This window comes from Macrotis lagotis, chromosome 4 (genome assembly GCF_037893015.1).
Source record: "Macrotis lagotis isolate mMagLag1 chromosome 4, bilby.v1.9.chrom.fasta, whole genome shotgun sequence".
Taxonomy (NCBI): Eukaryota; Metazoa; Chordata; class Mammalia; order Peramelemorphia; family Peramelidae; genus Macrotis; species Macrotis lagotis.
The window spans coordinates 270126497-270149824 of record NC_133661.1 but is presented as its reverse complement, the minus strand read 5'-3'; the positions used below and the strand labels follow the sequence as shown (position 1 = coordinate 270149824).

Sequence of the window (23328 nt, the reverse complement as noted above, 5' to 3'; positions counted from 1 at the left end):
AGGTTCAATCACAACACAATTTTTTGGTTTTGGCTTGAGCATAGATTTTTTGTTTTGTTTAGTGAAGGGGTAGGTATATACATGCATTTCTAATTTTTATTAGAATTCATAGTAAAAACTTATAATAAAATTAGAATATGTTCAGTGTTAATCATAAAAAATCTTTTCCCCCAAACTTAATAAGATTAGAAATTGCTAATTAAAAGATTAATTACATTTATATTTTTTTTTATCAGAACTGGATTAACTCAGCATACCTGGATATATTTATTTGGAAAATTTTCAGAAAAGGGTCTGTTTCTCAGATAGATAAATATTTGATTAGTAGATGAGACTGAATTGCCACTGTCAAAATTTCATCTTTGGAAATACAGTCTATATTTTTCCACTTCAACCTTTTATAAAATAATATTGGAAATAAATAGATTTATGTGGATTATTATTTTATCTGAAGACTACTTGCCTTCTAATTTTGAAATTTTAGTTTAAGGACTTAAAATCAATGTGATTTTAAGAAAAATCTTAGAATCATTATAAGAAAGAACCTTAACAACATAAAATCTTTGGCAAGTCATAAAATAAATTTTTATAAAGTCATAAAATAGATTTTTATTATTAATAGGCACCCACACAAATATATATACATAAGCCCCAATATACACAGTTTTTAGAAATAAAATATATTCTGTCCACACTAAGAAATCTCATATCAGAGATGAACATAGAGATAATTGTTAAACAGAGTAGAAAATTAAGTTGGTCAGGTAGCTAAATGGCTTCTTATGATAAATTACCCACTTTACAGTTTCTTCTCCAAGACAGTAATAAAATACCTCCTTCGTTTTCAGAAAATAAGTTATGACATTAATGATGTGTCTATTACATAGGAAAGAAAAGTATTCAAGGGGTTCAAGGAAATTTCTGTATTATATAATCTTCATTAGATTGGAAAGTTAAGATATCAGCCAAGATTATCAGAAAAGGGTATAAATATTCAAATAGCTAATTCCCAGTATAACATTCTTAGTTAAATACAATTGGAGAAATTTTGCACATATAATTTTGTTCCCAAATAATTTCATTTTCATGTTTTATTTGTTTTATTTAATTTTTTTTTAATTTATTTAAGGCATTGGGGTTAAGTGACTTTCCCAGGATTACATAGCTAAGTGTTTGAGATCACATTTGAACTCAGGTCCTCCTGACTTTAGGGCTGGTGCTCCACTGTACCACCAAGCTACCCCTATTATTTGTTTTAAAGATTTTTTTTTTGAAAAACAGTGTATAGTAATACATCCAATCCCTTATTTTCCATGATTGACCAAACCATAGAAAAAGATATCTTTGCTGAAATCAAGATTTAAAGCTGGTCCAAAAAAAAGTCATTCAAATATTTCCTCTTTCTCACTTAAGGGACATATATCTATCTTATCTATATAAATATATGAATATACATCAATACTCATATTTAACCTATATTAATATATAGCTGAATAAACACATATGTGCTTGTATGTATATATGTATGTTAGTAATATGGTACAGTGGATAGAATACTGGGCCTGGAATCAGGAAGATTCCTCTTCCTGAATTTAAACCTGACCTCAGATACTTAATAACTGTGTGACCCTGGACAGCCCTGTTTGCCTCAGTTTCCTCAATTGTAAAATGGACTAGAGAAGGAAATGGCAAACCATTCCAGTATCTCAAATGGGCTCACAAACAGTTGGACTTGACTGAAAAAATGATGGAACAACTCTGTGCACATATGTGCATACATTTGTATATATGGATTCATGTGTACATGTAAATACACAACACAGAGTGTTACTCTATACAGTGCATATACACTATGTACATACATGTATATGCACACATTCTCAAGGTAAACAACAAACACTTGCATTTTTTTTATAGAAAACAGACTGATGTAAGCCAGACATTTTTGGGGATACAGTCCAAGTACAATGTTCTCTACTAAGCTTTTATGTGTATGTATGTGTGTATTTCCCTTTTGATTAGAATTTAGATTTTTGTTTTGTTTTCTAGATTCTGTTAAGAAAAAAGTTAACATTTTACAGCTATGCAGGGAGATTATCTGGAGCTGAAGTCAGTTTTCTTATAGGTTCTGATGAAAAGAAAATGAGAAACATTTTAGTAGTGTCAGGGCAACATGACTAACAGGTTAATTATAAATGGCTTTTCAGACTGAGATACTAAGAAAAGTTCATGTCTCCAACTTTTGTTTTTCTTGGTATACAGAGTTTAACATTAAAGGGTTGTGTGTATGTGTGGGTGTGTTTTCATCCTCTGTTTCCATGACACTGTTGATCCATCTCATTATCTGTCAACCTCTTTACCTTTTCTGTTGAGTCCCATCTTCTTATGGTGACCAAAGTATTTAAGCTTCAGCTTCTATATTTGACCTTCTTTATATAGCCTGAATTAAGTTAAGTATTGATTGATTTGATCTCATTGTCTTGCAAAAGACTCTCAAAAGTCTTCTGCACCCCCATTTGAGGGCATTTATTCTGCTTCATGTAGTTAGCTTCCTTTACAGTTCAGTTCTCATAGCCATACATTGTAACTGGAAAAACCATAGCTTTGACTATATGGTCCTTTGTTGGCAAGGGATCTCTGCTTTTTAGTATGCTATCCAGATTTTCTGTAGTTTTCCCCTCCAACGGAGTAGGAGTAAGTGTATCATCTTGAAGTCAATTTGACTTTGTGACTTCTAGATTGTTTCACTTTATCAGTAACGACATTAAAGATACAATGAAACTATTGTAAAGGTAATAGAAGTGCTGGTTAATTTATAAGAGTGACTAGTCTATTTTAAAGCATTTAGTTGATTTTTTATTTATTAGGATTTTTAAAACTACGAAATTTAGACTCCTGTTTTTTAGAAATTTCCTAAAGCCTGTATCAATCCCAAGCTTTTTTTAGAACCTTGAAACTTAAATACACATTTCAAAAGAGTAATTTTATTTGTTGGAACTACCTTAAACTAGCCACTGTTGAGAGAGATCATCCTGTTTGAGTGAGTTCCACTGGCATAAACTGGCAAACGTTTTTATGATACCTATATGTACAAAAATCAGTCTGGAATACCTTTTCCTGTGGATGATAAAACCTTGGAACTTCAGTTAGCCATTTTATGTCAAATAAAATGGGCATATATATATATATATATATATATATATATATATGTAAAAATTAAGGATAGATTAAAGAATCATATTGCTTAGGGTAAAATGAGAAAGAAGTTCAAAGAGTTCAGTGCTGAGAAAAGAATATTGGAACAGCCTTAGAGGGGATTCTTTATAAAATTTAAAATAGGGGAAAAAGATATATTTCCTTCCCATCAGATTATAAGATTCTATCATTGTTCTTTGCCTTCTAGCAAACAATCATAGCAACTGTAGTCAGTATTAGTTTAAGGATTAGATTTAGACAGGTTTTTTTTGTTAATAGAAGATATATTTTTTAAAAAGGATGGCATTCATTCTCATATCAGAGATGGTGATTCATTTACAGTCTCTAATAAATAATATAACTTCATATGAGGAAAACCGAATTCACAGTTGGGTGTGAAAAACACTGAGGAATTTTGTTCCAAACTCAATTTACTTAGTATCAGTGATAAGTAAGAAAATTATGGGAGAAAGAATCCTTTTATTTTGCTGAATGAGAAAAACTCAGTTCATCTGGGGAAAGGAACATTCATTGACTTTACTTGTAGAAAACCAGGCCAACCCCAATATCAATTAGGTTCTCTTAATATCTGATAATTAGGCCAGTGAAGTTCAGTAAAAAAGTATTACTAGAACCAGTCTCATGGAAAAAAAACAACTCATCATAAAATTTTAATTATTATACATATATCCTAGTAAAGAACAACAAAGAATCCGTAAATGGGTGAATAAGCATGACAGATTCAACAAAATATTGCATGATAGTTTGTTTTTTCCAACAGATGTATTCAAGAAAGCTGTAGGTACTTGGTTGATTTGGTCAGATAAATAGAAAAAATACTGATAATGATTTTATTAGCATTTAACAATTTATTGATGCATTATAGGAAGAGTCAATAAAAATGTTAATTTTCTTGGATACCCAAATAGATCATAGAACTAAAAGTCTTCCAATTAATTAATGTATTAAAAATTCAGCACCTATTGTTTTCCTGTTCTTAGCTTCCACTGCCACAGCTGTTTGGGGGACATGCTTTTCCCTTAGGGTTGATGATCACTTTTCAGAGAAGTTGTAGAGGGGATTCCTGAATAGGTATCATTTGGATTAAAATGGCCTGTTAGGTCTTATTAAAATTCTGCAAAAGAAAAATGTCAAAAAAAAGCCCCTATATTGCAGATAAGAAAACTCATTTTAGGAAAAATTGTAGTCTGTGATTTAATAGTCTTTATGGAATAGTGGAAAGATTGTTGCATTTGAAGGTAGAGTTCCTGGTTTCACTTAATGCCTATGTGATTTTGAGATAAACTAATTTATATTCCCTTTGGCCTTAGTTTCTTCATCTCTTAACATGAAGAAGTTGGAACAAAAGATGATATTCCTTTTAGTTCTAGATGTATAATCATGATTCCTGATGTAACTCAAAACAGGAAATAAAGTTAGTCTGGCTTGACTGTAATGGATCCTTTATGTGCATACTTCCCTTTCTAGGTATTTACTATTTCCTTGAAGATCAGTTCTCAAGTTTTTCCAGGGAATCAAGTCAAACATTCTGTTAAATATAGTTTGTACATTCTCCTCTTTTCCTTTTTTTTAATGAAAATTTCCCCTCTTCCAGTTAGTCGCTGAGATTTCTCCGTTTACACAAGTTTTCTTTGCAGTTCTGGATCCCTGTGGATCCTTGATATGTATCTGATCTCTGAAAGATTATTGGTGTTAAAAGTTAGGGCTTTTGTGTTAGAGTGGTGATAGAAAAATGTTGGAGTCTGGGGTGAGAGGATGTGGATAAATTTACTGAGGGGACTGACTCTTGACCCAGAAATATTTAGGGACAAAAAGGCTTATTAAAAGAAATTCACTAGTAATGTGGGCTCTGTTTCCTAGGGAAATCTTAGCAAAAGCTAAGAGAAAGTAAAAGGTGAGGTTATTGCATCTGGGCTGATCCCTTGAGAGGAGAAGCAATAGCTAGGGAATTTAACAAAGTAAAGAAATTAAGTCAGGATAGTTATAAGAGTGTTGGTGCTGAGCAGAGGGTAAGCTAAGAAAAAGGTAGGACAGTTGCAAAAGGTATTGCTAACAGCAGCCAGCAAGGATAGTTCTGTGTGGAATAGAAAAGGGGTAAGGAGAGCAGTAAGGTCAGAGCTAGGGAGGGATTGCTCAAATTCTGAGGGATCAATTTAGTGTCTTCCAGTAGTTTCTGTAAGGTAGACAATGGGATGTGAGTAGATTGGCTTCATGTAATTTCAAAGCTGAATAATGGGATGGAAGTGGGGGGAGGGAGGAAGGAAGGATAGCTCAGGGATTTATTGTTGTGTTGATGGATTTATCTTGTGCCTGAGAGCAAAGTGTTTCACTGAAGTCCTCTGGAGCACAATTTGGGATTATTGAAGATTGCAGTTTCCTAATTGCCATTCTATCTAATCCTGTTCTATACTGAGCATATCTTGATTGATTAATTCTGTGGGATGCTATTGTTTTTCATCTTAATTGAATTTAAGACCCCCCCCCCCAACAGGGTGAATGCAAGGACTGAAAGGTGCAGGCATGTGTCTGACTCAAATTGGCCATCATCAGAGAAACTGAGCTAGTGTCTTACAGTGCTATGAGTAGTTCTAGTTTTTCCTGACAATTCTCTATTCTGGTCTACTGCTACCCTTTCACTTACTACCAAGTCAGTGCTGCAGTGTCATGACCTCCATTCTGTGATCAAGATTAAAGCCTCTCTTATTGAGCAGGAGCCAGCCTGAGACCAAAACCTCATGTATCTCACTTCTTTCTTCTAGCCTTTAGACATCAAAATCTTCATGCTCAGAACCCAACTATCATCTATGCTATTCTGTCTAGGACCAAGAGTTCCAGACACTTGGCTTCTTTATCACAAAACCCTCCCAGGACTAAGTACCTCTTGGTATCAGTACTTACCTAATAGAAAAGACCATTAACAACTGATTCATGATCTCTCTTTTCTTCAAGTTCTCAGGAGAGAGCTGATATCACTCTTTGCTCTAGTCAAAAGATACTATTTCTTTATTCTTTGGCTACTAAATCCCTACCTCTTATTTTCTGATTCCTGGTGATACAAAATCTTTGACTTCCATAAGCAAAAACTACCCTTTCCCTTGCTAATTCTGTTGATAACAAGTTTTTTCTTCTCTTACTCTTTCTTTTTTTTCTGTGAAGATTTAATTGTCTTTCATTCCTTGCTGATCTTTCTAATGCTGGATATACTCTCACAGTTTGATAGGAGTAATGTGGTTAGTTTTTTTCTTAGAAGGTATTGAAACTCTCCCTAAAAATTAATTGGTCTAAGAGACCAAGGCTTAAACTCCTTGGTGGACTAAATACTAAAGCCAGCACATGACTCAGGAGTTCCTAAACAATGGCACTTATGTGACCAACAAAGTGCCCAATTGAATAAGTGATATATCCTTGCTAAGTAGATTTTTTCTGCTATGGCTAAGACACACCTCCTTTTGTTAATATCAGATGGCATGTAAGTGACTCATTTCATTCTAGTTTTGTACTTAAAACACCAGGCCAACTTGAGTCAGGTGTAGCTCTCAATTTGGCCTTTTCTTTCACCCCTGGATACACATATATTCTCAGATGCTTTCCATTGTTAACTTTCAGAACCTTTCTTCCATCACTTCTCCACTCATTTTATTCGAACATATCACCAGTTCCTAGTGACACTTATCCATTGGCAATTGGTCATTCTCATTTTATTATCGATGAATTAAATTTCTATCTTGAAGTCTTCCTCTTTACTCCATTCAATTATCATTAGACTAATAGTCTTTACTATACATTCAGTTCTACTTTAATGTGTATTTCCCCAAAGTATCATACATATAAAAATCATGTAGTGTTTATAGCAGAACTGATTGTACATGGTGATAATTTTGTCAAACACTTCAACCTTCCAGTTCACCAATCTCCTTAGCTACTGTGATTTATTCCTTTATTCTACATTAGACATACACAGTGCCATGATCCTTGGTCTCTTATTTCCTACAGGTGTTTCACATACATGCTTTAGAATTGTGAAATTCTGTTATGTGATCATAAACTCTGTATGTCTATTTCCTCTAAAAGTTTTCATCTTTACCATGATCTCCAGTGTCTCTAACCCTCATACTCTTCTAAATCATCATATCTGCTCTAGTTTTATTCTCCTAACCTTGAGCCTATGGTTAACCAGTTCAGTGTTATGCTATTTATTTGTCCAAATCCCATGTTCAACTCTATTCTTTTGATAATCACACTTTGTCAGATTCCAATCCTAGATTAATCTTACTGTCTTTTTTTCCCCTTGTACTCATATATTTCAGAGTCAACAACCATGTTGACTGGATGATTTTAATTTTATTTTCTTTTCAAACTTATACATTTTACTAAATCAATTCATACAAATTCCAAATTGCAAATATAATTAAGGACAACAATCGTTTTTTCCATATCCAGATCCATCATTAAGACAAATAAATAAAAATTTGATGTGTTTATTCTTTTTTTTTTTTTTTTGCTGTTTTAGGACAAAAAATGAGCAATGTGATGAAAGGTAAACATGCAATGTAAGATTATATGCTACAGTATAGTTACAAAATAAGACTTCCTGGTTTCTTACATATATATAAAAGACAATATACTTTCCCCTATTGTCTTCATCGATATGATTTTCATTATAATAAAATTATAAAATTTTCTAGATTACATTAAACCCTATCAGGAGCTGCAATAATGCATTAACAGCAGTAATGCCATCAATGTACAAACATTTTAGGAGGTCAAAAAATGATGTTATTTAATTTCAGCTAAATTTTGACTGCCTTTCTAGTCTTTCCTAGTTGATTTTCTACTGTAATCTTTGCAGCTGTTCCAAGCTTTCCCTTTTTTACTTAACCTTCTAACTAAGCACTGGTGCTGGGTTATAGCCATTGGCAAGCTTTTACTCCTGAAGAGCTGTGATTAAGATCTTAATTAAAACTTCTATAACCTAAAGCTGGGGTCTACAGCACTGGGGAAAAAAAGGAAAGGGGGAGCAGAGTGTAGGAAGGTGTTTTGAGTATGTCTGTGTCATGTTCTTTTGATATGCTAATTCAACCTTGCTGTCAGTAGTGGGAGGAAGGAAAGGGAGATTGTGGAAGGGGAAGAGGGGTACTGAGTGAACTCTGAACTCAGGGTTAGTGAGCATCAGTTTCTGGCTTTTTTTTTCAGCTTTCTTTTGGATTCTGGGTTTCTTATAGAAAAGAAATAGTTTCAGTTTTATGTTTGGCACATAATTTGTGAGAGATCATGGATATGGAAGAACAATGTCTAGTTCCCCATCCGAAGTCGCTCATGTGACTCAACCACATGCTACTTAAAAAAACCTTTTAGGCTCTATGTTTCCATCTGAACTTCTATTATGCATGTAAAAGTGCTTCTGTGGGCTTCTTTTTTTGGCTTAACTAATTGCTTACTCTCCTGTTCACCAACTTCCACTCTCTCTTTGGGGGAATACCTTATAATAAATGTATAGACAAGCAAGATGATTCCACACAATGATCCGGTTTAAAAATGTCTATTTTTATATCTTGAATCCATTAGCAGGTTGTGGGTCAGTTTTATATTTCATTAGAGGTCTTATGTGAATGTGGTTGACATTTCTTTGATCAGATTTCTAAAGTCTTTCAGAGTTTTCTTTCTTTTTAATGTTGTCTGGTTAGGTATTTCAGAGTTTTCTTTCTTTTTAATGTTGTCTAGGCATTAGGTTCTCAGCCTGTATCCCCATATTTCTGAAATTTTCTCTTTTGTCATTTCCTTGAGTGTAATAATATTCCATTACTATTACATGGGACAATTTATTCTTCCATTCCTCAATACATAGACACTCCTTAGATTTAATCCCCCCCCCCTCCCCCATTTACTTCCTGCTTCAGGATCAGGAAGTGTATTTTGCTTGAAGCTAGTCTCCAGTATTATCTTCCTCATCTCCACCCCAGGAGACCCTGCTTTCTTTCCTAATGAGTTTGATGAATTTATATGCTAAACTTTGTGTTCACCCCTTTGTCCTTTTCAGATAAATCTATTTTATTTGTTACCTATTTCCTCCAACCCTTTCTCCATGTTTGTATACCTTATATACTCCTATGAGAAATAGGAAGTTTTATCCCATTCTTCCTTTCTATCCTAGTAAATTGCTTTTAACTTTCCTTCTTTCCCCTATTTGAACCCTCAGAACAGAATTCATGCCCATGTTCTCTGTTTTTCTTAGTTAAATTGTTCTTTCTACTCTTTGAAAACATTTTTTCCTATTCCTAATTTTTCTTGTTTTGAGTATTAGGCCTGTATTGTCATAGATTCTTTCAGCTGCTCAAATACATTCACCTTTCTAGGTTTTTCTTTTCTCTTGGGTTGGTATTTCAGAGTTCTTTTTTGTTTTTTTGTTTTGATCTTTTCATCAGAAATGCTTGAAAGTTCTATATTCCATTAAAAATCCATTTTCGGGGTGGCTAGGTAGCACAGTGGATAGAGCACTGGCTCTGGAGTCAGGAGTACCATGAGTTCAAATCGGCCTCAGACATTTATTTAATAATTACCTAGCTGTGTGGCCTTGGGCAATCCACTTAACCCCTTTTGCCTTGCAAAAACTTAAAAAAAAATCCATTTTTCCAGGGTAAGTTATTCCTGTTTGTAAGGCTGCACTAATGCCTTTTGGAATATTGTATGCCAAGACTTTCTGGTTTTATTGTGCTCTTTTTGGGTGGAAGTTGCCTAGTTTTTTGTGATGTTGATTGGTATCTCTGAACTCCTTTCCTGGATGCTTATATTTTTTCTTGTATGTAGAAAGTCAGGAATGTGGTTATGATGCTTCTAGAACTTTACTTTTGGGAGATGATTGATGGATTTTCTCTATCTTATGTTGCACACATTTCCATATTAGTCTTACTGTGAAATAAAAGAAAAAAAGAAAAAAAAAGAAAAAACGAATTTTAAAAAGTGAAAATAGTATGCTTTGATCAGCATTCAGACTCTTTCTTGGAATGTGTTTGGCATGTTGCATCACAAGTCTTAGCTTTGTCTTTGATCGGTGTATAGCTGAGAAGAACTAAGTGTATCATTCATAGTTGATCATCACATAATGTTGCTGTAAAGGTGTACAGTGTTCAGCATCACTTCATGTAAGCATTTCCAGGTTTTTCTGAAATCTACGTGCTCATCATTTCTTATAGAACAATAATATTTCTTAACATACATATGCCACAACTTAAATCCATATTGCTCTCCACAAAGGTTTTATTAGTTCACAACTCCACCAATAGTACATTAAGTTTTCCCACATCCCCTCCAACATTGATCATTTCTCTTTTCTGTCATATTAACCTATCTGATAGGTTGTGAGGTAGTACTTCAGAGTTGTTTTAATTTGCATTTCTTTAATTAGTAGTCATTGAGAGCGCTTGTTCTTATGACCACAGATAACTTTAATTTCTTCATTAAAAAGCTATCTGTTTATATTCTTTGAACATTTATTTATTGGGGAAGGAGCTGACTTTTTCAGAGCATCCATCTCCCTTCAAGAAGAGCCTGTATGCTTGTGTTTTTCATGTAGTGTTTTCAAACTTCAAATGTATAGTTGTTTTTTTCTACCTTTCTTCATTGATGTTTTTTCTACTTTACAAAATCCAGAGATTCAGATTTTCCTATTGCCCCTTAAAATTCTTTTTTCTCATTAAAACTCAATTTCCATTTTCTTTCTTTCTTTCTTTTAGTTTTTTCAAGGCAGTGGGGGTTAAGTGACTTGCCTAAGGTCACACAGCTAGGCAATTATTATGAGTCTGAGATCTGATTTGAACTCAGGTCCTCCTGACTCCAGGGCTGGTGCTCTATCCACTGTGCTGCCTAGCTGCCCCTCAATTTCATTTCCTAAAGAAACATTTTATTGTTCCTGATTACCTGGAACTTAGACTCAAGTCATTCATTTTTTCTTCTGTAAGATAAAATAGTCACTTGGCTGTAAGCAGAAATAGAAACATACTTTTATACTCACCACATATACAAAGTATTTTTAAAAAAGATAAGGTCAGAAAAACTGACCAATGTATTTTAAAAGTCAGAAAATCTGTATCTTACCTCTTTGAAGTCATGTTTTGTAAATTAACAGTGTTCAGTTTTTTAAAAAAAATTTTTGCTTTGTAGGAGGCACCTAGATGCAGCATTCAGTTTTGATTGTTTTATAGTTTTTTGGTTTACATCTTTGTATATATTTTTAAATTCATTTTGTATGAGTTCATATAAATATTTATATGCTGTCTTAATTATATTTGTCATTTCTTATAGCACAGTATATTCCATTTATATATCCCATTTTGTTTAGCTATTCTCCAGTTGATGGGGTTCTATTGTTAGCATTTTTTTTTGCTATCACAAAAAATATTGCTATAAGTATTTTGATGGATGTGGTGTCTTTTTTCTTATCTTCTTAATGGAATTTATGGAGATTTTAGTCACTTTGTCTATGTAATTCCAGATTGCTCTCTGAAATGGTTGTACTGACAGTTCTACCAGCAATGTACCAGTTTAGTTAATTTTCTTTCATGTATTTAGATATTATGTTATTTGACATGTATATATTAAATTTTGATATTACTTTATTATGGAAGATGCCTTTAAGCAAAATGGAATTCCTGTGCTTATGTCTTTTTTAATTACATTTACTGTAGCTTTGTCTAAAATTATTATTGATCTCTCTGCTTTTTAAAATTTATTTGAAGCATAATAAATTTTGCTTCAGCCCCTTGTTTTAAATCTTTTCAAATCTTAACAGTAACAATAAGGATGATTAGTATTTATGTAGCACATTATGTATTTATATCAGTCATGTTGCTAAGTGCTTGCCTAGTGCTTAGCACAGTGCCTGACACATAGTGAGTGCTTAATAGATGCTTATCGACTAACTGATATACTCTAACTTGATCCTTACAACGACCCAAAAGATAGGTTTTATTATTATTATTCTCATTTTATAGGTGAGGAAATTGACACAAATAAAGGATAAGAATGTGTTATAGTATAAGTAAATAAAGCTAGCATCCTTCATTTTATGATGAGTTAATCCCATCCACATTCATGGATTTTATTGTTCATTTTATTTCTTTTTTCTTCTCTTCAAAATAAGGTAATAAGCGAGAGGGATTTAGCTAAAGTTAGCAAAACTCCCTTGCTCTTAAGATTTTTTTTAATGTTCTATTAAAAAAAGATGACCTCTTTCTGTGATATTGTTGCTCATCTCTTCCTCTTCCCAACCTGGCCCTAGGATTTTATTTTTTACTCTTCCATTCCTTTTAATCCTCCTTTCACCTCTTTACATACTTTGCTGAAACATTTGAGTTTGTTTTCCTTCACCTATCCTGTTCTCACTCTTTTTTGCTTTTGGTGGGGCAATGGGGTTAAGTGACTTGGCCAAGATCACACAGCTAGTTTAGTTTTACATGTCTAAAGGTGGATTTGAACAAAGGTCCTTCAGATTACATGGCCAATACTCTATCCACTGTACTACCTAACTATGTCACATTCTCAACCTCTAACTGTACCCTAGTCCATTTCTTTTTCCCTTTTGAATGCTGATAATGATGATGAGAATAAAAACTTAACTTTATATAGGTCAAACATGTACTAAGTACTTCACAGTTATTATTTCATTTGATCCTCACAACAGCCCTAGGAGGTTGATGGTATTAACTGCATTTTACAGTTGAGAAGACAGGCATACATGTTAATTGATTGACCCAGGGTCACATAGTTAGCAAGAGTGTGACTTCAGGTCTAGTGCTCCATCCATTGCACTACTTTTTTTCCCTGTTGTATTTCATTTTTCATTGCAAATTTAATTGAATTTTTCAGTTCTAAATTTTTTGTCTTATCGTTTTGCCTTATTCTATTACTATGTATATATATATATATAGTATATACACATTATATATACATATATATATATAGTATATACACATTATATATACACACACATATGTGTGTGTGTGTGTGTGTGTGTGTGTGTGTGTGTGTGTGTAGTTATACAAAACAAATTCCCATATTGGATATGTCCAAAAAACTAAGAAAGGAATGAAAAGATCATATATTGTTGATAATATACAGAAATGCTAATGTTTTACATGAGTTTATTTTATATACTTCAGCTTTACTCAAGTTGTTAATTATTTCATTTAAATTTTTAATTGGCTTTTTAGGGTTCTCTTACTAAATCATATTAGCTAAAAGTGATGTTTTTATTTTTCTCAGCATCTGCTTGTTCAACTTCTTTTTCTTGTTTTATTGCCATCTAGTATTTCTGGTAAAATACTGAATAATGATGGTGATGGGGCACATCCTGATATTTCTAGAAATTTCTCATTTATAAATCCATTTGTAGATAATGCTGGCACTTGGTTTTAGATAGATATTACTTCTCATTTTAAGGAAAGCTCCATTTATTTCTTTGCCTTTTGTTTTAGCAGGAATGATTGTATTTTGTCAAAAGTTTTTTCTATGTCTGTTGAAATTATTGTATGATTCTTATTGCTTTTGTTAGTAATTTATATTTATAATTTTCCTAATATTGAACCATCCCTGCATTCCTGATAAAAAACAATGCCTGCTTATAGTGTATGATCTTTGTAATATAATCTTTTTAATTTCCTTTCTTTGTTTTGACTCTCCATGGTTTAGGTATCAAGATCAGATATGTGTCATTGAAGGTGTTTATATGGTTTTTCAAATAATTTATTAGAATCAATTGTTCTTTAAATGTCCTTTTTAAAAAATTTTGAGAGTTCATTTATGTTTTATTCACTTTCTTATCTGTTAATCTGTGCAGTTTTTATGTTTGTAAATATTTATCCATTTCATTTAGTTAATTAGTTTTCCTGGCATTTGGTTTGGCAAAAAGATTCCCAATTATTGTTTTATTTCAAATTCACCTTTTTCAATTTTGATATTGGTCATTTTCTTTCTTTTTTAAAATTCAAATTAACATCTTAGCTATTTTCTTATTTTTTTAAAAAAAATTTAAACATTTAATATTTTATTGCTTTCACTTTTTTTTATTTTACAATTTTTGTTTTGATGTTTAATTGAATTTTTTTTTAGATTTTTTTTCAAAGCAATGGGGTTAAGTGGCTTGCCCAAGGCCACATGGCTAGGTAATTATTAAGTGTCTGAGGTTGGATTTGAACCCAGGTATTCCTGACTCCAAGGCCGGTGCTCTATCCACTGCACCACCTGGCTGCCCCTGTTTAATTGAACTTTTAAATTTTTATGGTTTATTTTATTTTAGTTTGCATGCCCAGTTTTTTTTTTAATTTATGTAAATATTTTAGAGTATAATATTTCCCTTAAATACTGTTTTGGTTGTCTCCCAGAAATTTTGTTATGTTATTTCATGGTTGTAAAATTATTGTTCCTATCTTTAGTTCTTTGTTCATTTTATTAGGATTGTTGGTTTTCAATTGCTTTTAATATATACTTTAAATATTGTTTTTTGAAAGTCATTTTAAAACATTGTCAGAAAAAAGATGTATTTAATAGTTCTGCTTTTCTGTATTTATTATTGAGATTTTTTTTGACCTATTACATGATCAGTTTTTGTTATTGTGCCTTGAACAGATCCTACGTAGATGTAATTCTTTTTAGTCTCATTAATTATTTTTAGAGGTCTGTCATATCTAACTTTTCTAAAATTCTGTTCATCTCAACTTTTTTACTTAATTTACTTTGTTTACCAAATTGAAGTAAATTCTTTTCTCCTATGAGTTTAATTTTTCCTTTAAGAATTTATATGTTAATGCTATTTCTAAGGTATTGTTAATTTTTCTTTTTAAGCAAAATATAGTTTCCTGGGGCAGCTAAGTGGCACAGTAGATAGAGTGCCAGATCTGGAATCAGGTGCCTCATTTTCTGGAATTCAGATCTGACCTCAGTCACTTACTAGCTTTGTGATCCTGGGCAAGTCACTTATCTCTGTTTGCCTCAGCTTCCTTTTCTGTAAAGATGAGCTAGTTAAGGAAATGGCAAACAAATGCCAAGAAAACCCCATAAGCTTTTGGAAGTATTTGGAAACTACTGAAACAACTAAAGAAATATAGTTTTCCTGTTTATTTCTTTTAATTACCCCTATTTTTGTTGTTGTTTTGTTCAAGCTCAAGATGTTTTGTCCAAGCTCAAACTCTGCTTCATTTTATTTTCATTATTGCTATCTCTTTGTTTCAAGTGTTTCTTAATTTTTATCTACTCATTTTCAGAAATCATCAGTGTCTAGTTTTCGGAGCCTGTTCTTGGGTCAAACTTGGTTCTTGCATTCCTGAATGGAATTATCTTGAGTGTAGTCATAAGACTAGTTAATATACTCTCCTCTGATGGATTCTGAGGATATTAGACTCTCCCTTAACCTTATGTCTTACCATAGACCTCCTGGCCTCCCCCTGTCTTATGATTTGCAGTTGGGTTCAAGGACTATTCTCTAGCTGAGCTCCATGACAGAGCAGAGTTTTCTATCAATGTTGGGTTCCTGCAGTGTTCTGGTGGTCCTTCTATTGATCCCTACACTGGAAAGAGCATTTTTAGGTAAATTTTTCTCTCACAGCTGAATTTTTAAAGTTTCACTGGCATATTTACAGATATCTAGGACCCTTTTCTATAATTTTCAGATTCATTATCTTTATTTTTTTATTTTTATTTTTTAAAGATTTTATTTGAGTTTTACAATTTTTCTCCCAATCTTACTCTCCCCCCCCCACCCCCCGAAAGCAGTCTTGTCAGTTAGATTCATTATCTTTAAAAGCAGCTTAATACTAGTCGACGATAATGTATAATAGCTCTAAAAACAGTTCTGGAATTGTTTTCCATGGGAACATGAGTTTGCCATGAAAAAAAAATTATAAATGTTCTATAAGAACATAGTAATCTAGTCTTCTGGTTGTTTTGATCAATTAACCATACTGTTTTTAAACTATTAAGAGATTTTCAAAATCAAATACATGACAAAATATTGACTTCTTATTGATTAAACATTGAAATTAATATATAAAATATAATCAACTCAGAAGATTGTATATACAATCATCAGTATTTTATTTGTTCATTTTGGTTTTACTACAAATACTTAACTTGTTTGATTTGAAAAATGTCTTAATAAATTTGCTTGCGAGGTTTACACTATTTTATTTAAAGTCAAGTCACAGAACAAAGTTTTAGAAATGCTCCTTTATGAACTTAAAAGAAGGATTTGGAACAAAACTTCTAATTCTGGTGTAAACATTAATTTTCCTGTCAACTCATTTTTTTTGGTTGTATGTGTGTGTGTTTTAAAAATAAGATGTATAGGGGCGGCTAGGTGGCGCATAGTGGATAAGAGCACTGGCCCTGGAGTCAGGAGTACCTGAGTTCAAATCCGGCCTCAGACACTTAATAATTACCTAGCCGTGTGGCCTTGGGCAAGCCACTTAACCCCATTGCCTTGAAAAATCTAAAAAAAAAAAAAGATGTATAAAATGCTGAATATACTGTTACTATTCAACTGCCCTCCCCCTCCTTGTGATCATCTGCTTAACATTTCCCTTCATTCTTTTTTTTTTTTGAAACTTTGCAAGGCAAATGGGGTTAAATGGCTTGCCCAAGGCCATACAACTCATCATTAAGTGTCTGAGGCCGGATTTGAACTCAGCTACTCCTGACTCCAGGGCCAGTGCTCTATCCACTGTGCCATCTAGCTGCCCCTCTGCTTAACATTTCCAAGAGATATAATCAGAATTAGGAATGCAATTTTTGGCTGTTGAATAGAAAAAGAACAATTAATTGAAACTAATACTTTGACCTCGTTAGATGACATAATTTAACCTGTCAGGAAGTCAGCAAACATTTATTTAATACTTCATATGTGCCAGGCATAGTGGTAAATGCTGGCATATACTGAAAGGATAAAACATTGCTCATCTTTAAGCAGCTTATATTTAAGTGGATATAATTGCAAACTGATGATAACAATCATCAGTCAGTATAATTTTATATTTGCAAAGGTAAAGTACCATTTAGAATCAGTCACTGGATTAATAAAATCATAGATTCATATTTGGATGTAGGCCTAGAGATCATGAAGTCCAATCCAGTAATTTGTGGTTGTAGAAACTGAGGGTTAGAAAGTTTAAAAGAACTCAAGTATAGAAGAAATGAAATGAAAAATCATAGAACTAAGATTTTAACGTAAGTTAAATTGTAAATGTGACAGAACATTTAAATAAAAGTAGGTTTAACATGTGTATTCATACACAAACACACATGGACATTTTTTCAAAAATTTTTAAAGGAAATTATTGAAATTTAAGTTTAATTAATTAGATCCTTGTTTTTTAAAAGTATAATGGGGATTCCTGGATGAAAACATTTCATTTTGAAGTATTGAAACCTGAAATGGTTGTACTAGATCTACCTAGTTTTTGCCAGTATTATTTCATTTCTTACTTGCCCTGCCTTTCCTTAGTTAAGGGTCCAGGAGAGATGCAGTGTGCAGTGTGGGTAACATGGAACTAACATCAAAGCCAGGGAGACCTGTGTTCAAGTTCTGCCCTATTACATGTATTGGCAGTATGTGACTGGCAAATCATTTAACTTTGTGCTCTATACAATTTTTTTTATATAAATTGCATAACAAACCTACACTGGCAGAGGAAAATTCTTTACCTGGAAGTTACCTATACTAGTTAAAGAAAAAGATCTAGTCAATCATCCTTTAAAAATGTAATAGGAAAAAAAGAAAAATAAAAAAATAAACTGGTTTAAAAAAAATTTAATAGGGACCAGCTACATGCCAGACACTTTATTAACTGCTGTGGATACCTAGAAAGGGAAAGACAGTTTCTACTCTCAAGAAACTTCTTGTCTAATGGGAAGACAATATGGAAACAACCATGTACAAAAAGGATAAATTGGGGATAATTGATGGATGGTAGTAGATTTAAGGAGAATCTGGAATGGTTTCCTATAGAAGGTGAGATTTTACCTTGGAAAAAAATTTAGTTTGACTTGAAAGAAGAGTTGAGGAAGGAGAGCATTCCAGGAATGAAATATAGCCAATGAAAATGCCTGGGATGAAGGGACAGTAAAAAGGTCAGTGTCAAAGAACCACAGATTATGTGGGAATGAGTAAACTAAAATATAAGAAGACAGGAAAGGGGGAAAGTCCTGCAGAATACAAAACAGAGGATATTTTTTATTTGATCCTAGTGGTGATAGGAACCATAGAATAGATCAGAACTGTTTTAGGAAAATCATTTTGGCAATTGAATGGAGGATGACCTCAGTTTGGAAAAGACTTGTGGAAGGGCAACCAACATGCAGGCTATTATGGTAATCCAGTTCAGATGGGATAAGACTCTGCAGTAGAGGGTCAGAGAAGAGAAATGGCAGTATACTGGAGATATTATGAAGATAAAATTGATAGGACTTGGTCATAGCTTGTATATGGGGTGTGAGAGAATGTGAAGAGTCAAGTATGACACCTAGATTGTGAACCTGGGTGACTGGAAACATGGTGGTGTCTTTGACAGTCATAGGGAAGTTAGGAAATGAATAATATTTGGTTGGAAGATAATGAGTTCAGTTTTGAACATGTTAAGATTAAAATGTTTACAGGATATCCAGTTTTAGATGTGTAATAGACAGTTGGAGATTGAGACTAGAGGCCAGCAGAAAAGGTAGGCCTGGATGAGTAGATTTGAGAATTTTAGAGGTGATAATTGATAACTGATGAGATCACCAATTAAAATGTGTAGAGGAAGAAAAGAGCTCAGAATAACTGTTTTAGTGGGTGTGACCTGCATGAAGATCAAACAGAGGAGATGAGGAATGTTTCCTGATTACCTTCTCCTTTATCCCCTTAGAACACATTTACATTACAAGCAGATTCCCATGACCCCTTACAGTGGTAATAGGAAGACATAGAAAAGTTTGTTAAAAAATGAATAATTGATTTTTTCCTTCCTGACTTTTTTTTGATATATTCTATTTTTTTTTGAGGTCCATAAGTAGATAGTTGTGCTATTCTAAAGTGATGGATTAAGAACCAGGGAAATGTGTTAAATTTTACTATGTCAGTCAGATGTTCTATACTCTGAAAGTCCAAATCTGATGCTTATAGAAGGCATAGAGATGATTCTGTATTCTCAAAAATTATACTAATTGAATACAAGTTCTGAGAGTCCAGCTGTAAGGTCTAGACCTAGCATTATATATGTTGTTTTTTGTTTGAGTACAAACCACAAAAATTTTAAATGGTATTATTGAAAGTTGACCACCAGGTGATAAATTTCCTCAACCATTACATTTCCTCAAGGCCTAGAAAAGTTATCTTTGTTCTTGGAGGATAAATTGGAATTTGAAGCAATTGAAGATTATATCTAACATCATTAAATCATCAGCTTTATAAGAGCATAAGAGAATTTTTTTTTGCAAGGCAATGGGGTTAAGTGACTTGCCCAGCTAGGCAATTATTAAAGTGTCTGAGGTCACATTTGAACTCCAGTCCTCCTGACTACAGGGCTGTTACTCTATCCACTGTGCCAACTAGCTGCCCCCTTAAGAGAATTTAAAAAAGAAATAGACCAGCCCATGAATTTTCCCCATACTAGAGAGAAGAAGGGTTATTTGTTCTTATATTTTTTTCTTTAGTAATTTACATCACAGAATTTTGTGAAAGAACTAATTAATGGCAATCTCCTAATGATACTGAAGAACTGAGTACCTTAAGTTTTTCCCTTTTAATCCTATAATACTATAATTAATAATCATATGAGAAAATATGATAGAAAAGCAGGTATTTTGCTAGATGTGTGAAAAGTGCTTTATATTGAATATAATTATGGCATTTTTTCCCTCAGGGATAATGTTACTGTTTTTTCATAGAATACTTTTAAAACTGATGTTATTATTCTAACTCTCTTATCTTTTCAGCCATTGGGAAGGTTGTTGCTACATCTTTAGGGAATTTAAATCACAGTTCTGAAGATGTACCCCTTCCTCTTGGCTGGTCTGTCGACTGGACAATCAGAGGAAGAAAATACTACATAGATCATAACACAAATACAACTCATTGGAGCCATCCTCTTGAGCGTGAGGGACTTCCTCCAGGATGGGAGCGAGTTGAGTCACCAGAATTTGGAGTATATTATGTAGATCATCTAAATAAAAGAGCACAGTATAGACATCCATGTGCTCCTAGGTAGAGTATCAGTGATGCTTATTTTTTCTTTTATTTAATGTTTATGTTTTTGTGTTTCTTATAGTCTTAAATCTGTGATTTGAACATGAAAAAGTATTTTAAGTTATCTGAAAGCTTTTTGAAGTTTAGACAGTTTGATTAAGAATTAGGTAGCATTTTACTTTTGTCCTTAAATTTATTTATAGAGTGGTATTTAAAAGATTTTATTTTAAAATTACTTTTGCTTTTTAGTTACTTTCAGTGACCTCAAAATTTGAGATTTAAAATCTTCTGATTGAATTTTACTACACCAGCTACATTTTTATTAGAAATGTCTAAGAGGATAGCTAGGTGGCGCAGTGGATAGAGCACTGGCCCTGGAGTCAGGAGGACCTGAGTTCAAATGTGGCCTCAGACACTTAAGAATTACCTGTGTGACCTTGGGCAGGTCACTTAACCCCATTGCCTTGCAAAAACCTAAAAACAAAATATAGTACAAGGAGCAGTATTCTTCATAACACATAATAATCTAAAATTGATAGTATGCTATCTTATTAAGTTAGTTTCTTAGACTTTTTTATGGTTTTTTGCAAGGCAATGGGGTTAAGTGACCTGCCCAAGGTCACACAGGTAATTCTTAAGTGTCTGAGGCCACATTTGAACTCAGGTCCTCCTGACTCCAGGGCCAGTGCTCTATCCACTGCGCCACCTAGCCGCTCCTGTTCCTTGTACTATTAAAATAACCATTTGAACCCTGATTTTCATAATCTTTGCCTTTTTATTTACTTAATTGCAGATATTGCAGGGTTTTTTTTGAGAAAGAACTTAGCATATTTTTTCACCATTTCTAATATCTATTAGTGTTTTATCACTTTCTTTTGTCTCTGTGGTGAAAAGATGAAAATTTTACAGCATTGTAAAAATTTTACAACTCTATAATTCATTTCTGTCTCAAGACGGCAGTTTTCTAATCTCTTAAAAAAAAGAAATATCTCTCCTAGGAGGACTTCTAGCTAAATTCTAACAGGTTTGCTAAATTTAAAACAATATTTAAAATTTTTTTTCTACCACTTTATTAAAGTTCTTTTAGATGTCATTTAAAAAGTTTTTGTATATATATAGGAATTGTAGTACTTAAAAGGGACTTTAGGATCATCTAGTCTATTTTATTATAGTTTGAAAAATCTATCAGATTAAAATATTTTAAAATCTTAAATTAATGACAGTTTTGTTATAAATATTGGAATTCCATGATCAACAATAAGAAATCCACTTTTTTAGTGAGGAAAGTTTAAGAAATTTATACTAGGAACTCATTGAATAGCTTTTTTACAGAGTTGATAATAGTTTTAATATAGTTATTCTTTGTAACTTTAGAAATTGATTTAAGACCTATGTAAAGATAAATGTTTATTCCTTTTTATAGTGTACCCCGGTATGATCAGCCTCCTCCTGTAATTTATCAACCCCAGCAAGCTGAAAGAAGCCAGTCCCTTCTGGTACCTGCAAATCCATACCATTCAGCAGAAATCCCTGATTGGCTTCAGGTTTATGCTCGGGCTCCTATGAAGTAAGTACATTTATATTTCAGAAAATAAAAACTTTGTTTTTGATAAGATTAGATCAAATAGTATAGTACATTTACAGTGATGCCAATAATAGTATTTATAATAAAAGGTTTGAAATTTGTCCTTTGTTCTTGAAGACCATTATGTCAAGGAGGTGCTGCCAAGACAAGCAAGTGAATTGGATTTGAGTGATGGTGTGCTGCACTAAGTCACCAGCCTCTCTTTCCCTTCTGGAACCACACTGGGTCCAGTGTCTAGATGAATTAGGATGACTGGATATGGCCTTGGATAAGATGCATTCAGGGTTAAGTAACCTGCTTAAATCATGAAATGAAGAGATTTAACCTTTGACACTTTCTTGGTTTATTTTAGCCCAAGACATTAAGCATTGATCTTAGTGATCAAGTGAAGTTATGCTTTGTTTTGTACTTACTTTTACTTATTTATAGATTAATATTGAAGTCAGTTGTTTGAAATCATTCATTTATTAAGTGCATATTATGTTCTAGAAATTATGCTAGGTTCTAGCAATCACCAAAAGCAAAACATTCTCTGCCTTCAAAGAACTTGAAATCTAATTGGAAATATATATGTGTATGTGTATAATATGTATGTACAAAATAAATATGAAATAGTTTTGTGAAGAATATTTTGTGAAGAAATATGAAATATTTTTGTGAGAGATCAGTAAAAACTTCATAAAGAAGATAAAACTGGAGATTCAAAGAGGAAGAGGGTAGGAGGAAGTATTTTAAGAATGGGAACAGCTGTTGCAAAGACAGGAGTGGAAAAGATATGATTGAGATCAATTGATCTGGAACATGGAGAGCTTGAAGGAGAGTAATGTGTCAGAAGACACATTATTAGGTTGAATTTTGCATGTGAAGAGTTTTAAAAATCAAACAGGAGTTTAATGTTTATTGAGAGGTATGTAACAGGGTCCTTGAGACCAAGGACTTTTTCTTTTTTTGCTCTATATCTTTAGCATTTAGCACAACATCTGGTATGTATTGGACACTAATACTAGGTGAATATCACAAAGGGAAATCACCAGAATAATCTGGTTCTGGTTAAGAAATAGAGTAATGGATCAGTAATGGAATAGATTAGGTACACAATACATACTAAATGATTAGAGTTAATCCACTGTTAATTCAAGTTTTTAGGGCAAGAACTCATTAACTGAGAAAAATTTCTTTGAAAACTGGTGAACAGTTTGGCAGAAACTAAGCATAGATGAATATCTTATACTGTATACCATGATAAGATCAAAATGGGTGTGAGATTTAGACTTAAAAATTGACACTATAAATAAATTAGGGGAGCATGGAAACATATACT

General features: G+C 32.8%; 1 protein-coding gene across 1 annotated transcript in view; it reads left to right on the top strand.

The window, feature by feature from the left end:
* SAV1 (salvador family WW domain containing protein 1) overlaps positions 1-23328 on the top strand; it is a 55762-nt gene that overhangs the window by 10693 nt on the left and 21741 nt on the right. Inside the window, exons 3-4 of the mRNA XM_074236000.1 lie at positions 20173-20440; positions 21846-21989. Coding sequence (XP_074092101.1) covers positions 20173-20440; positions 21846-21989 — 412 coding nt within the window. The remainder of the gene's footprint in view (positions 1-20172; positions 20441-21845; positions 21990-23328) is intronic.